This window comes from Phodopus roborovskii, unplaced genomic scaffold (genome assembly GCF_943737965.1).
Source record: "Phodopus roborovskii unplaced genomic scaffold, PHOROB, whole genome shotgun sequence".
Taxonomy (NCBI): domain Eukaryota; kingdom Metazoa; phylum Chordata; class Mammalia; order Rodentia; family Cricetidae; genus Phodopus; species Phodopus roborovskii.
This window is the reverse complement of record NW_026126558.1, coordinates 11,290,075-11,306,670: the sequence shown is the minus strand read 5'-3', so window position 1 is coordinate 11,306,670 and position 16,596 is coordinate 11,290,075. Positions and strand designations below refer to the sequence as shown.

The window sequence follows — 16,596 nt, the reverse complement described above, 5'->3', positions numbered from 1 at the left end:
TAACATGGGTACAGATGGCGTTAAAGCCAGCATCAGAGCTGCTGGACTCTGGCTATGTGCTATATGCTGCTTCCTCCTCCCAGCAAGAAGAGTAGTATTGGGAGAATCTTTGCAGCTCTGGTCTTAATGCCCTCATGCCACTAAGGAACTAATGTCTTCTGGTTCCTGGACCATTGTGCTCCCCCCCTCCCCTACCATCCTTTGACAGATGGGGGAAATTACCCTTGGAATGAGGTCAGAGTTCATGGCACACTGCCTTTCCTTGTTGCTGGTGAATTTAGCTTCTTGGAGATTGAAAAAGCCAACAAGGAAACATCAAGGTGGATTAATAATGGGAGCCTCTATCCCATTCTAACTAGGAGATAACCATAGCAGGGACATTCTCCCTTTCTTTGCCAGCTCCTAGCAAATCTATATTCATGAGAGGCAGGAAATAAAATGAATAGTCCTTTTGTGCAGATGGCTTTCAGGGCCTTCTAAACTTGAAAATAAACTTTGTCCATTGTTAGGATGGCTGCACTTAAGCTTTCAAATTGGCTGGGCCCTGCTCAGGAGGGAGACAGCACTTACTGTACTCAACTACCTTTCTTTTTCTTTAACCCTTATAGGAAGCCTGTGGGGGTTGATTTTCCTTTTTATTAAATCATTTTTACTTTTAACATCTGAGTACTTCAAGGCCTAAAGACGTGACCTACCTTACTCGAGGTCACGAGCTGGGGTTTGCCCATTGTCTTTCCCTCTCCGTAGACTGTCCTGGAGGGGCCTCTTATTTCAAGTGGGTACTTAAAGTTCCCCCAACATTGACCTTTCTTCATTTCCCTTCTCTATGTGAAAAAACCCTAAAAATAATACTATTTTCACGATTGAAACTGAGAAATACCTTGACTCTAGTTCACATGGGGCTTCTCAGAGTTGGGCAGTAAAAAGAGGCATGGGGAGCCAAGGGCAGAGCCCATGCCTCCATGGTCAGCCAGTCCTTCCCTGTAGCTGGAGTCCACAGCTTCCTGGCAGTGTCCTGGGCCACCCAGAACAGCCCAAGGGTCTGTTTATTCTCCTAGTCCATTAATACTAAACTGTCCCCAGGTGATCCCAGGAGATGAATAGAATCTTAGCAGGGCCCTGCAAATGTTCTATACCATAGTGGTATAGAAATAATAACACCTTTTAAATAATCCAAAACGGATCCAAAAGGAAGGAAGGCATAAGGTTGGGTGGTCATGCCCTTTGCCTCCTCCGAAGCAGCAGAAGAGGAGATTCAGGGGATACGGTTTGAAGATGATAAGCTGGGACTGGTGAGGTGGCTCCAAAGGGAAAAGTGCTTGCTGCCAAGCCTGATGGCCTGGGTTCAATCCTCAGGATGCACGTGGTAGAAGGAGAGAACTGACTCTGCACACTGTCCTCACTTGTGTGCACATGTGCACGCACACAGACACATAATTTTTAAAGAGGTGGTAAAATATTGGCCAGTGTGGCTATTCCCTAAGAGAAGGGCCAACATATGGATGGAAGAAAGAAATGGGAGTGTCTCTAATGTGTGCATTGCTTATGCTGGAGGCTCTGCAGATACCATGTAAATGAAAAGCTCTCAGGACAAAGGGGTAATAATAAGAACAGATGACTAAGATGAAAGGTTAAATGTAAGCTGCGAGGGACTGTTCATTGGATCCATGCTTTTTAAAAGAAACACGAACATCTGCTTAGAGAGGAAAGGGCATTCACACTGGTGAGCTGTGGGCTAGGGAGTATTCTGTGTTCTGTGGACTTTCACACCAGACAGCCAACAGCTGTTGAGATATATTGCTGCAAATGTTACTTAATGGGGTGGGGGAATCAGCTCCAATTCACCCTGTGTCCATCCTTAAAAAAAGGCACAGTTCAAGGCTTGCTGCTCAGGGGTCCTGATTGTAAATAGGAAATGGATTCCAGAGAGGGTGATCAATACAGCATGGACTGCAGAGCGATGGGTAGGAAATTGCCGAAGATAAAGCCCACTCCCTGGTCCTGTGCTCTGTAAAGGCCTGGGTGGAAGCCATGGTTGAGGATTCAGGATTGTTCTGACCTTTGACTTTATGAGTACTTACGGAATTAAACAACAGGTGTACCAACCACTCTAATTTCAATGAGGGATAGTATGTAGATTTTTTACTTTTTTCTAAAATTATATTTATGAACTGTGTCTGTATTCAATTATATTTAAATTTAAATTATGAAATTTAAATAATAAAACACATGTGGGAGTTGTTTCTCTCCTTCTTTCATATGGGATCTAGGTTGTCAGGCATGACAGCAGGTACTGTACCTACTCAGCCATCTGGTCAGCCCAGTTTTGATTTCTTCTGAGCCAATCATTTCTAGTTGGCAGATGTTTTCTAATTTACTAATATTTCTATATGGATGTGTTTGTCAAGAATGCTAATCCCTCCCTGTGACTTTAGGATGGGACCTTGGACATCTGGATAGTAGGTCCCAGCATGGCACACTGACTTCTCTACCCACTGAATGGACATGCCATCTCCAGGTTATCACAAGAAAGCAAAGAGTGGATGTTAATGACTTGCTGTTGCCTCTTTGTATTTCTGCGACAGGGTTTAGGTCCGTCCCTCTGAAGAATGGATACAGTGAAGACATCGAGTTGGCGTCCCTCCTGGTTTTCTGTGAGATGCGGCCTGTCCTGGTGAGTGGAGGACACTGACAAGTTGGGCATGGGTGGGAATATAATAGAAGTGCTGTAGACCGATGAGCTGAAACCCACCCACGACCAGTTACTTCTAAGCTTTCCTGCCAGCCTCCTCTCTCAAAGAGTGCTGTAGGCTTATGGAGTGGACTTTGTAGTCTATAGGCAGAGATCCTTGGAAGAAGTTTTCCATGGTTACTTGTCATCAACAGCCTGGCCAGATGGTGCTCCTTCCAGAAGAGCTCATCCTTTCTGGATGTGTTTTCCACCTGTTGGCCTTGGGTGGGTGGCTTCAAAGGGTCTAAGAACATCCGATGAAGTCATTTTGTCTGTGTGGGGGAAGGGGACCCTTGATTCCTGTGGGGGTAGTAACTCTATAACTCTCTGCATTAGAGTGACCTTTGTTCTAGTCATTTTGTTGCCATTGTCTGGAGGTGTCTTAGATTCTCATTGACTAACCAGCTTGATTTGTGTGTTGTAGTCACATTTATCATCATCACCAAATCCTGACAAGAAACAACCTAAGGGAGGAGAGTTTGTTTGGCTCACAGTTTGGGGTGATACAGTCCACTGTGGTGGATGGAGAAGGAGTGGTGGCTGTGTGGTGGGGGGAGTTTGTGTGGTGGGAGGAGTTTGTCCAGAGACAAGCTAGAGAGACTGGACTAAAAATATCAAGGCCCTCCACTTCCTTCACAGCTGGGGAACATATGTTGACCTGTGAGTCTGTGTGGGCCATTTTGCATTCAAATCATAATAGGTAGATGTGACAGAAAGATCTTGGCTTCACTGAACAATACTGAAGAACACGAGTTATGTACCAGGTCCCCATAGAGGTTAACCTACATAGCAAGACTGTTTTTTTTTCTTTCTTTTATTGAAAATAGATATTTTTTTAAAGTACAATATATTCTCATCGCAGTTTCCCCTCCCCCAGCTCCTCTGAAGATTTCCCCCTATCTTCTCTCTCATTGGAAGCCACTCCCTTTCTGTCCCTCCTTAGAAAACAAACAGGCATCTAAAGAATAATAATAAAATAAAATAAGATAAAACAAAACAAAACCAGAATAGGACGAAATAAACAAAGAAACAGAAGAAAAAAAGTGCCAAAGGAAAAACACAGCATACACACATGAAGACTCAGAGACACACATGTTCATAGGCACAGTAATCCCCTAAAACACAGATACCCTGTCAAAATCTTTTGAGACAAAGAACCTCCCAAGATGCCTGAGTCCGTTTTGTGTTAGCCACCTACTACAGAGCATGGGGCCTACCCTTAAGAGTGGTTTGTATCCCCAGTAAGACTCCATTGTAGAAAGTTAATTTTTCATTTGTGGGTAATTATCAGTTGGATATTGATGTTGGGGGCTGGTGTCCACTTCTTTCAGAGCTGGGACAATCTTTCCACCTCCTCTTTCACATGGTTTCCCCATCCCTGAAGGGAGAGATTTGGTGACGACACCCTGTTTAGCACTGAGTATTCCAAGGTTTCTTTCTCTCTGCACCTTGTCCAGCTGTGGCTTTCTGTTATTTGTTCTCATCTACTATAGGAGGAAGCTTCTCTGATGATGCAAAAAGTGATCTATGAGTATAGCAGAATGTCATTAGGTGTCGTTTTATAGCTACATCCCTTTAGAAGAACAGTGGTATTTGGTTTTCCTCTAGGTCCCTGGCCTATCTGGTCTCCAGTTCTTGGCCACTTGAGCGGTGTTGGGGATGGGTTCCATCTCATTGAGTGGACCTTAGATCAAATGTTGGATGGTTGCTCCCATAAGCTTTGTGCCAACCTTTTTCTTTTCTCTCCCCACTCCTCTTGGTTTTTCCAGACAGGGTTTCTCTGTAGTTGTGGCTGGCTTGGAACTCATTTATTTATTTATTTATTTATTTATTTATTTATTTATTTATTTATTTTATATAACCAAGTCCATTTAAATGAAAACAAACATTTATAGACAATAAATTTGGGCGTCGTTCTTTCCAAACTACTTCCTGCTGGTAAGGGGCGCTGTCATGGGGGATTAGAAGAAGATGCAGAAATCCTGGCTGTATTCTGCAAGGCTGCTTTGTCCAGCTGTTTTGAATTTAGGATCACCTGGTACTCTGTTTCATGTGGTCTGGCTTGATCAAACCACATTAGTCTGGAAGGAATCCACAGCTTTTCATTTTCTGTGGAAACAAAACTAAAAATCCTTTTTGGAACTCATTCTTTAGACAAGGTTGGCCTTGAACTCACAGAGATCTGCCTGCCTCTGCCTCCCAAGTTCTGTGATTAAAGGTATGCACAACTCAGTCATTTTAAAAATGACTGAGAATTATTTAATTGTGTAAATGATACCACATATTCTTTATTCACTTGTCCATTGATGGATATTTAGGCTATTTTCAATTTCTGTCTATTATGAATGGAGCAGCAATGAACATGATTGAGCATGATTTTGCAACACCTGATATGTAGGCAATTCATTTTTCCATGGTTCTTCATTCTTCTACCAAAAAACCAAGAAAACTTGACAAGAGCCGGGGAATTCAATAGCCATCCACATTTCCCTTAGGTAACCTATGCAAACTGTGGCCATGGGCCCCAGTGTACTGATGTGTTATTGATCTTGCTACTGGATCCTTATTGTGTTTTCTGGTGGATACTTGTTGGTTTGTGAAGTTCTTTTGGTTGTGAGAATTAATGTTTTGGAAGTTTCTTGACTGTCAATTCCTGGAACATAGCCAAGAGCTTTCAAATGGGAGGGGCAGGACTGGAGAACATTTTTAGCAGCCCTCATAGTAATTCAGGCAATGGAAATTGCTGAATTTATAGCTGGGCATGGCAAAACACACCTTCAACCCTAACCCTTGGGAGGCAGATGCAGGCACATCTCTGTGAGTTCAAGGTCAGCCTGGTATATATAGTGAGTTCCAGACCAGCCAGGGCTAAATAAGAAGACCTTGTCTTGATAGATATGTAGGTAGATAGATAGATAGATAGATAGATAGATAGACAAATGAAAAAGCAAACAAGTAAATAAATCCAACCTGAACTTGATTTTTAGGTGAGAACACTTGGCTTCCTAGTATGATAATTTCTCAAGCTTCTTTGAGGCATCAAGGTGAAAGAAAACATACAAATAGGGAAATCAAGGCATGTCGCAGAGAGTGAAGATAGTGGTTGGCCATGGACCTAGCTGGCAAAGGGTATTACCACTCTGTAGAATAAGATAACTTCAGGATGAGGAAATTCTATGTCAAGTTTCCATCTTGAAAAGAATTTTAAATGTTAAACTAAAAAAAAAAAATACAGTTTTTATTTGAACCTTAAATTCGGCCTCTCTCTAGCCAGTTCCTGTAGTGAGATATCCATCCCACCCACACCTGTCCCCATGCCCCAATGGGCATGGTCAGTGCAACGGTTGTGGTGACTCATGCCTGTAGGACTTGCTGAAGGAGGCAGAGGCAGGAGGATCATGAGTTAGAGGTCAGCCTGGGTGGGGTGGATGTCTCACTACAAGTTCCATGTTCTTTCTGTGGTAGAAAGGCCCAGGCAGGAGCATTTGTATAAGTTCCTTCCTGTGCTGTGACCGATCAAACAAAATGCTTAAGACCTCATGGGTCTTAAAGATCTCCTCTTCAGAATGAGTTATGCTCAAGCCAGCTCATAAATAAGATCAAGATGCTTAATAAATCTATTAAGGCAACTTTTTTGTATGATTATTAAAACCTTCAATGGGACTGGGGAGATGGATCAGCTGGGAAACTGCCCCCAGGTATAAAGACCCAAGTTCTGAGCCTCAACACTCACAATAAAACCCAGACATAGTAGGGCTGATCTGTGATGCCAGGCCAGGGGCTGGAAAGGAGAGGACTCCTGGGCCTCATGGCCAGGCTAGCCCATCAGTGAAATCCAGGTCTGTGAGAAATCCTGTCTCAGACAGTAAAGTGGAAGGGGGCTGAGGAGGAAACCCAACATTAACCCCTGGCCTCCACATACATGTGCACACACAGCCATATATGCATATGTGCACACATACATGCACACACACAAACACGATCAGTACAGATAATATTTAGAGGGAAAAGAAAAATCAGTATTGAGTTAATTTGGTTCCTTCATTTCCTAGAGGGAGCTAGGTGTGTGTGTGTGTGTTCAAACCAGTCTAAACACACACATGCCCCCACCCCCCAACTTTGGCATTGTTCAGATTCTACACCAGGGTATTCTTTGTAGGATGCTAGGTTGCATCCATGTTTTTGTCCACTAGGTGCCAGCAGTACCTACCACATACAAACAGCACAATCTCTCCAGGCATTGTCACACGTCCCTCAGGTGACCATATCTTTCTCTAAGAACCACTGCCTGAAAATGAGATTCTAAGCACCTTTCTATATTAGATTCTGCCATTGAGTAGATTGGCCGTAAACTCAGTATTCCTCCAAGTCAGACATTTAGATGGAACCCATTTACCCCTCAGGCTCTCAGGCCTGTTTCCGTGTAAGTTTCCCTTCACTTAGGTCCGAATTATTCGCATAGGCTCCATTCCCAGATATGGAAAGAGTGGGACTGGATAATTTAGCAGGGTGGTAGAACTGCAAACAGTAGCCTTGAGAACAAGGAAGCTAGAGGAGGCTTTGCTGAGTCAGAAGCCCTGTCCCACCGCCCACTGCTGGGTGTGGGCTTCTTCCTTCCCTCTGTTGCCCTGGGAGAGCCAAAGCTGTGTTGCTGTCCCTCTGTGCCTGTAAAGCCCACCTGCAGGCAGTTCACGGAGAGACTAGGCAGTAAACATGGCTGCGGAAGGCAGTAGGCTAGCACTTGGCAAAGCTGTTGTAAACACCCTGGAACCGTTATAAATAAATTATTAGAGATCACCGACAGCAGAGAGGATGAGTAAATTTGAAAGAAAATTGTGCTTTGCTAGCTTTGGCTTTCTTCATGAGGGATGCCTGATGTGCTAGGGACACTGCTTTTGAGTGTAGGGTATTAGGGTTGGGAAGGAGGTCCCCAGTGGAAAGTCCCCTCTTGCAGGTTTGCTGTTTTAGAGGACGTGCCAGAGTGTGTGCACATTTCATTTCAGCTGCTGCCTCCTGAGCCTTTATTTAATTGCTCATCTGTCACCTGGTTCTGCACCACCCCCGGCTACCAGTTGGCATTTCCATCAATGCTGGGATGAAGGCCTCTCTCAGAGACTCAGAGATGGTACAGCCACACATGCAGTAGGCTAGGCTTCCTCCTTGATGTCTAGGGTCTAACCTTGTTGAAGAGCTGGCAAGATTTTTCTGAACGGGACTGATCCATTGAGAGCCCTAATGCAATTTTCCCATGAAGTTAAAATAGAGCTTTAAGCGCCAGAAATCTGTCAATAAATACTTCATATCTCCTCCAAGGTGACCATTTACACGCCATAATTATTTTACCAGTCCTTAGTCCATTACTGTGTTTGCCAAATACGTTTGTAAGGAGTATTTTAACACTGTTTTATTTCTTGCTATATTTAATTTGGGGAGCAGGGTGAAAAAAAAAGGGAGGTTAAGCCCCACAAACAGCCTGCTAGTAACTTGCTGGTTCCTTTGCTTTGTCTTCTTGTTTTTTTTTTTTTTTTTTTTTTTTTTGCACGTGATACTTGTGAAGTTGGATTCACAGGTGTGCCCTTTTACCTCTCTGCAGATGGCTTGAAACAGCTCTTGTCTGGTGTGTGATTTTCAAAGCCCTTGACGCTTTGTTTTGTCAGTGATAGTCCCTGAGTCACTCAGCCTCTCTCCTGCTGCTGGGAACGTCAGTTATTGGTGCTGCTGGGTACTTCATTTGTTGGTAGGGTTTTAGTCTTTGTTGACTCTGTAAATAATAAAGGTCATCACCTAACTTTTTTTTCTTTGATTAAAAATATTTCCTATGGCTAGATATTTGGCGATAGGATAACAGAGCCGAGAACGAAAGGGCACTTCCTTTTCTTTGGGCAGTGGTTCTCAACCTGTGGGTTGTGACCCCTTTGGGGGGGGTCAGACAACCCCTTCACAGGGCTTGCTTATTGGATATCCTGCATATCAGATATTTACATAATGATTCATGACAATAGCAAAATTATAGTTATGAAGTAGCTATGAAAATAATTTTATGCTTGAGGTCACCACAACGTAAGGAACTGCCTTAAGGGCTGCAGCCTTAGGAAGGTTGAGAAGCATTGTTTGGGGCGGGTTGAGGGGGGTGGGGGATGTTTTCTGAAAGTCAGCAATGGGTTTAGGTCAGCATGGTTAGAGCCAGTCTTGGCAGTGGAAGGGAGTCTCTGCCCAGATGACCTGCATTTGGGAGATGCTGGACAGAACACAGTGTGGAAGCTTACACACCCACCTGACCACCAAGGAGCAAGCAAGCTGGTGGTACCTGGCAGGGATAGTTGAGAAAACCAGCTTCCTCAGTAGCCTGGTTTAGGTTGGACTGTGTTGTGCTCTGGGCTGATGGGACCAAGGGACAAGAGGCAATGAGATCCACAGGAAGGCCAGCTTGTTAGCTTTCCAGCCAAAGACACAGCCTGGCAGAAGTGTGCTTTCTTTGGAGAAAAGCTATGATACATTGATGGCTCTGAACATCATGTGAAACAACAGAGGAATAAAAATGCTAAAAGCCTCCTGCGAGGCTGGGAAAGCGTGTGCCTATAAATCCAGAATTCCACAGGTCCAAGAGTTGAGCTGGTCTGGGAGTTTTTGAGGAGTTCAAATCCCGCTGGGGAGGGATCTGAAGATGTAGATTAAGACTCTCCTTGTTCGGTACCACTTAGAGTTTGGTCATGTCGGCTCCAGAGAGACACTGCTGTGCCTGCCTCCACAGATCCAATAACATGACGTAGATACCGATCGGACAAAGCCCCAAGCAGCAATGAACTGACACACACAAGAGGAGACCCACTGTGTAGCTGGAGTGTGTGGTTGGCAATGACTACAGGATGGAAGGCACAGGCACTGTGGGGAGCTACCTAGTGGAGCTTGGGGGGGGGCTAGAAAAAGGGATTCTTACAACTTACATAATGAAAATGCCAAGTTAAAGAAAGATACCTGCGATTAAGACAGAGTGGCCAAAATAGTTCAAAATCCAGAACATCACCATTAGAGATGGAAACCACTGAGGAAGTGGCAGGCTGGGGCCGTCCATCAGTAGCAGAGGGGAAGTTTCTCTAGGTACACTTGATTCAGTGGGATGAATAGAAAATGGCAGACTCTGAGGATAAAGAAGCAGGTACTCAAACACACTAGAGTATGGATAAGGTCTAGTCTAGTATCCGACCTGTCCTCATTTGCACTGAACATTGGAGGGCAGGAACATGCCACCTGCAGACCCGCAAGAGGAGTGACTGCAGTGCCCGGCCACCCACCTGTTGGGACAGTAAAAATCCATTTGTGGAGCTGGGTAAGTGGCTCCATTGACAAAGTGCCTGAGCTTGGATCCTAGTACCCATGTAAAAGCCAGGCTACATGGAACCCTAATGCCTTCTGGAAAAAGTGGTAGGACAGGTAGATCCTTTAGATCCTTGCAGCTCATTGACCAGACAGACTGGTTAAGCTCCAGGTCCTGTGAGAAACTTTGTCTCCAAAAAAAAAAAAAAAAAAAAAAAAAAAAAAAAAGTGGCTAGGCATAGTGTCTCCTGGGCACTCAGCCTCAGGAGAGGCAGAGGGAGGTAGATGTGTGAGTTTGAGGGTGAGTTCCTGCCCAGCCAGGGCTACACAGTGAGATTCTCTCTCTAAGGCAAATCATTTAAGGTAGAGAGGGATGGAGAGAGACACCTGGCATCAACCTTGGCTTCTGCATGCCCTCTCCTGCCGAATACATTTCTGAGTTTACAAGAATTTTACCTAAAGGAAATCCCTAGGTAGCACCCATATGTAAATGAACCTTCTGGACGGTAAAGTGCATGGGTGGAAAAACCAGGGAAGTCTGTGTATAACTGTATCTTACGGGACAGTAACACTGGTTAAGATTTTGTTGTGCTGTCAAGTAAGGATTCAGAAACAAATATGCCATAATTAGAAATTCTGTGATCTTAAACTACAAGTAACCAGCACAAGAACCAGGCAAAAATAAGTGACCGCTGGGGACTGGGCTGAGGGTGTCCTGAAGAGGGAAACGTCATTCTGGTATTTTGACATAAAAGGGAAACGCCATTTTAAATGAGATTGTTGAAAACACAGCTCTGTTGAAATGCATGAGTCACAGGAGGGCAGCAAGGAGGAAAGAACACACAGAAACTTTACTGTGAGAGTAAACGAAGGAGTGTGTCAGGACAGGAACTAGATAGAACATATGGTAACCACAGTGACATGGATCAGGACTTGCATTTAACTGGGCAACTGGCTGGACTCTTTATCAGGAAAGGGATCCAATAATACATGGTTTTCAAGATGCCTAAAGGCAAATTACAAAAGGCAGATATTAGACCATTGGAAATGGACGGAAGAACGCGGAGAAAAGCAGTAATGTAAAATTCAAGTACTAAAAACATCTGAGCGCAGGCACGCACACCTGTAGTCCCAGCTATGATTGCCTGGAACCCAGCCTGAATCACATGCTGAGACTCTAAGAAATATAAAATACTATAAAGCATCAAGAGGAACAAAAAGGAATGATCAAGAATTTGTTTCCAAAGGACACGGCACTAAGAAGTTTGTGAAGTAAAGGCTAGTTCAGATTCAGGATAAAGACAAATCTTTGAACCTGCGGAGGCACTCTGGGTAAAAAAAAGCTTGTTTCAAAGTCTGATGACCTGAGTTCAAGCCCCAGGTCCCACAGACTCTGTTAAGTTGACCTCTGACCTCCGTGCTTGCACTGTGGCACATCTCCTGTCCCCAAGAAAATAAACAAAAACACACAAAAATATGTTTTCATGGTCTGGATGATCTGGTGTGCACACCAGATACACCCACAGTAATTTGACTTCTGAGATAAACCTTTGCATTCTGCAAATGGATAAAAATCTCTTTATTTTTTTTGTCTTGGGAGCTTTGGGAAATTGATCATGCCCTGGGTCAAAGCAAACCTTCCTGTACCTTTAAACACCATGACCTGCTGAGTCATTATTTACTTATGACACCATCAAGTTGTGTTGAGAATATTGAGACAGATGTTGAGAATGCTTGGTATTTGAAAACAAGAACTCCCAGGGCTAGAGAGATGGCTCAATAGTTATGAGCATTGGCTGCACTTGCAGGGGACCTAGATTTGGTCCCTAGCACTCACAGGACAGCTACCAATTGCCTGAAACTCCAGTTCCAGGGAATCTAAGATCCTATCATGACTTCCATGGGCACCAGACATACATACAGGGCGCATGTATACATGCAGGTAAAATATTCACACATGTACAATAAAAATTAAACCTGAAAGAGAACATCCTAAATAAGAAGCAAAATTACTTGAAAATTACTAATGAAGTACATGTCACACCTATGCAGGCAAACCTTACTTTTTCATACGTTGTTTATGTTGAGAATTTTGAAAAGTGAAGGTCTGAGGCAATCTTGCATGGAGCCCTTCATGCAGCCTTTACTTCACAGCTCATGCCATCCCATCTGACTATATTTCAGCTTTTCCAACATGTGGTAGATTATTAGAGCCACTGTGGAGATCTGTGATCTTTGATGTTGCTGTTGTGACTGTTGGGGGGAGGCAACTGCAGGCTGCTTTTAGGTGAGACTCTGGAATGACAGCTGTGTATGTTCTGACTGCTCTGAGGACTGACCAATATCTTTCCCTGCTTTTCCTCTGGCCTCCTCATCTCCTGAGACACAATTAAGAGCACCAGATAATAAAATATCCCAGTGACAGGAAGAGCCACACATCTGTCACTTTAAATTGAAAGCTAGAAATGGATCAGCTTAGTGAGGAAGGCGTGTGGAGAGCGAGTGAAGACAGGGCAGAAGCCAGGCCTCACACATCAGTTGAGCTGTGAATGCAAGCGAAAGGCTCTTGGGGGAAAAAAGCAAGTCTCATAAGCACAGAAGAGACACCTTATCTCTATATGGAGAAAGCATCAGTGGTCTGGTTAGAAGACCAAGGTGGCCACAGCATTCACTTTAGCAAAGCTCTGACTATCTGCTATTCTGTGAAGGGTCAGGGAGGTAAGTGTGCTACAGGGGAAAAAAAAAAAAGACAGAGCCAGCAGGAGGCTCATGGCCTTAAAGGAAAAAAGCTGCCCCATGGCATCACAGTGGGAGATGAAGCAGAGGGTGGTGATGCAGGGGTTGTAGCAGTTTATCCAGGAGAGCCAGCCACAGTCCCCTGACTGCGGATGAAGGAGGCTGTGTGGTACAGTCTCAGTGTATAGGTGAAATAACCTCCTCATGGAAGTGATGGTGAATTCCTCAGCTACAGAGAGAATCAATGCCAGGCTTCAAAAGACAGTCCACCTTTGTCTAGGAGCTAGTGTAGCTGGCAGCTCTATGTGAAGTGCTAGTTTACCATTCTAAAAATCCTAGGGCCCCGAGGATTATCCTAAATCTACTCTGCGCTCCGAAGCCTGGGTGACAGCACATCCATTTATGACATGATTTACTGAAGCATTTAAGCCTGCCATTGAGACCTCCAAAGAAAAATTCCCTTTCCAAGTATTGCTGTGTATTGATGGTGTGCTGGTCACCCAAGGGCCTAGTGACAAGATTAATGTTTTCATGCCTGCAGATGCAACATGCTTTCTGAAGCCCACATATCAAAGAGTAATTTTTGACTTTTGAGACTTATTATTTAAGAAATGCATTTCCTAAGCTGTGGCTGCTGTAGGTATTCTCCGCACGGGGAACTTTCTAGAAAGGATTTGCCTTTTTCTAGAAGCCATTTAGAATGTTGGTAATTCTTTGGAAGGCAAAAAGTTGATTCCTGTTCTCATGGATGACTGGTAGAAGCAATTGGAGGTGGGCTATGGGAGGAAATAGAGTCAGAAGATCTGCCCCCAACAAACCACTACAGCAGTGGTTCTCAACCTTTCTGATGCTGTGACCCTTTAATGCTGTGGTGACCCCTAATATAAAATTATTTTCATTGCTACTTCATAACTGTGATTTTGCTATTGTTCCAAATCACAATGTAAATATCTGTGCCTCCTGATGGTCTTAGGTGACCCTGTGAAAGGGTTGTTCAACCCCCAAGGGGATCAGGACCCATGGTTTGTGGATCACTGCACTACAGTCAGGTGACAACACTGGAATGGAGGAGTTGTGTATGGAGGAACCAAGAAAGAGCGTCTCTGGTGAAGATGCTGTGTCTATCAGTGAGGTGTCAGCAAACGGATGGAAATGTAGTCAGTGAAGCAGAAGCTGGGGTTAACGGGAGGGACCAGCTGTGACACAAGTTCTGCTGTGTATCAAAAGCACCCACCCCTCACCCACTCCCCACGTCTAGCTATTCACAGAAGTGCAACAGAAGACAACTAGAGCTATGCTATGAATGTGTGTCTGTGCGCGTGTGAGAGCATGTGCCTATGGGAGCTGGAAGAGTGTTGGATCTGCTGGAGCCTGAGTTAGGGGTGGCTGGCAATTGCCCAACACGGATGTTTGGAACTGAACTCTGGTTCCTGTGAGGTCAGCAAGAGCTCTTAATGACTGGGCCTTCTCTCCAGGTTGGTTTTATGATACAGTCTTTCACTGCCACGGAGCTTACTAACTAAGCTAGGCTGGCCAGGGATCTACCTGCCTCTGTCTCCGCAGGGCTGATAATAAGTTTGTCCCACTCCACCCAGTGTTTTTACATGGGTTCTGGGGTTCATGCTTACAACCCAAGCACTTCATTGAGTGAGCATCTCTCCAGCCTTTGTGGCTCCCTCTCTTCACTGTGAACATATACCAGCATAGACAACCATGAAGTTAAGTAAAAAGCCAGAAGGCTATCTGACCAAGTGATAAATAGGTTCAACTCAGAAAGGCACAGAGTGCCCTTGTGTTTTAAGGTTTCGTAATAAAGTGACATTTGGGAAATCAAGGGCAGCTACTGGAGGAGATGATAGTGAGGCAGAGGCTGAGCTGACAGGAGAGACTCTAGTTTTGGAAGGAAGTTCTGTTGGGTAGCAACAGTCATCTTTGCTTTCACTAGGCCTGGGACTCCAGGAGTAGCCTCAGTTGCAAAATCTCCGTGCTCAGTTACTACAGGCACCCATGTGAGAATCCTGTTGTGTTTCCCATGCTGGCTTAGAAGCTATCCCTCACAGGGCCGTTCTCTTCCCTCCCCCAGGAGTGTGAAGAGGAACTCTACTCCTCCTGTCGCCAACTGAGGAGGCGGCAAGAAGAGCTCAATAATCAGCTCTTCCTATATGACACACACCAGAACCTGCGCGGGGCCAACCGAGATGCCCTAGTGAAGGAGTTCAATGTCAACGAGAACCAGCTGCAGCTGTACCAGGAGAAGTGCAACCGGAGGTAGGAGTAATTGGAGGTCATTGTATTCATCACTCCACACTCCTGCCGTTCCCTCGTCCCGTGTAGGCAGTCCTGGAGCCTCTAGCAGTGACCTCAGCACCTGGGGTTTGTTTTTTATCACACCTCAAGCACCTGCTTCCCCTTATGTAGAACTGTTTTCTCCATGATGTTTTTAGTCTAATAATAAGCATAAATGGTGAGCATCAATGGTTTGCTTGGGCTGTGCTGAGGAAACCTGGAGCTTCATACATGGCTAGGCAAGCATCCTACTATTAAGCTGCAGTGACTGCTAACTTTTAAGTTGTCCTTATTGGGTGGTCGGCTGTAGGCTGAGTGGTTCAGATCTGAGTAGATTTCTCCCCAGGGGAGGTTTCTGGTTGGGCCCTAGACTTGGGGTGGGTGGGAGAGGCAGCCAGTGGTGTCCCATGCTCCCAGACCAAGCATCAAATGAACTAGCCTTCAAAGAACACTTCATGGGCTTCTTACCCAAGGTATGCTCCCATTGGATCCTTGGAAGAGCTGCTGTCACTTTATTTACCAAGGAGGAAGTGGAGATTTCCCCAAGTCTCAGGGTATGCTAGGGGCCCAGAGTCTCCCCCACTCAGCCACAAGTGACCTGCTAGGTAGGGTGGACGATACCCACTGATGGGATTCAATCTGTTTTATTTCAGGTTGAGAGAGAAGAGAGTCAGCAACAGCAGGTTCTACTCCTAGAAGCCGTGTGTGTGTGTGTGTGTGTGTGTGTGTGTGTGTGTGTGTGTGTATGTGGCGCACGTGTGCATGCCTGTGCATGTACATGAGTGTGTGCACGTGCTTGAGTGTACACGAGTGTGTCTGGGTATGGGAGAGCCTTATAATCAGCCTCCAGGAAGAGACTCATCTGTGAAGACAACCCCATGGGCAGGAGGAGTTGGGACATTTCCTGCTATCTTTCCATCTTGGACGACTTTCTTAACTTATACTCCTGATAGAGGATCCCCAAAACTGTGCTCCTCATGCTTGCCCTCCCCTGTCTTCAGCCTCATTGAATAAAGACAACAGTTTCAAGTCGTTAAGCTTCCTATACACCTGTACAGCGAACAGGAATTCCTCTGTGGTGAACAAGCTTCTGCCGATGACCCAGGTAATTGAGTTCCACAGAGGATGAGCTGAGACACGGGGAACTAATTCATTAGTTTCTGAAAAGGATTTTAGCTAAGAGGCAAATGATTCTACAGTTAAGGCCATTGGATTCCATAACACCCTGAAGGTGCCTGGTCAGGGCCTCAGTTCAATGTGTGTTAATTGCCACCAGCACAGCAGTTGACCAGACAAATCTGCGTTGAATCTGTAGAAACAGGAGATGGGATCTGCTCTTAGGACAGTCTCTGCCTCATTGCTAGTGATATTGGGGTACTGGGGTATTGGGGCAGCAGCTTCTTTCATGATCTTGTGCCTGCCCCTGCTCATCACACCCAGAACCCTCTGAGTCTGGTGGGAGGCTGCTGCCAAGGTCCTGGGGCCATAGCCAGCAGCCTCATTCCTAGTTAAAGAGGACACTGAAAGGT

The 16,596-nt window shown here is 45.0% G+C and overlaps 1 protein-coding gene across 1 annotated transcript in view; it reads left to right on the top strand.

Moving 5' to 3' along the window:
• The window catches only part of Plcg2 (phospholipase C gamma 2), a 134,605-nt gene extending 118,506 nt beyond the window's left edge, over positions 1-16,099 (top strand). Inside the window, exons 31-33 of the mRNA XM_051201733.1 lie at positions 2,586-2,674; positions 14,865-15,049; positions 15,721-16,099. Coding sequence (XP_051057690.1) covers positions 2,586-2,674; positions 14,865-15,049; positions 15,721-15,763 — 317 coding nt within the window. The 3' untranslated portion in view covers positions 15,764-16,099. The remainder of the gene's footprint in view (positions 1-2,585; positions 2,675-14,864; positions 15,050-15,720) is intronic.
• The last annotated feature ends 497 nt before the right edge of the window (positions 16,100-16,596 follow it).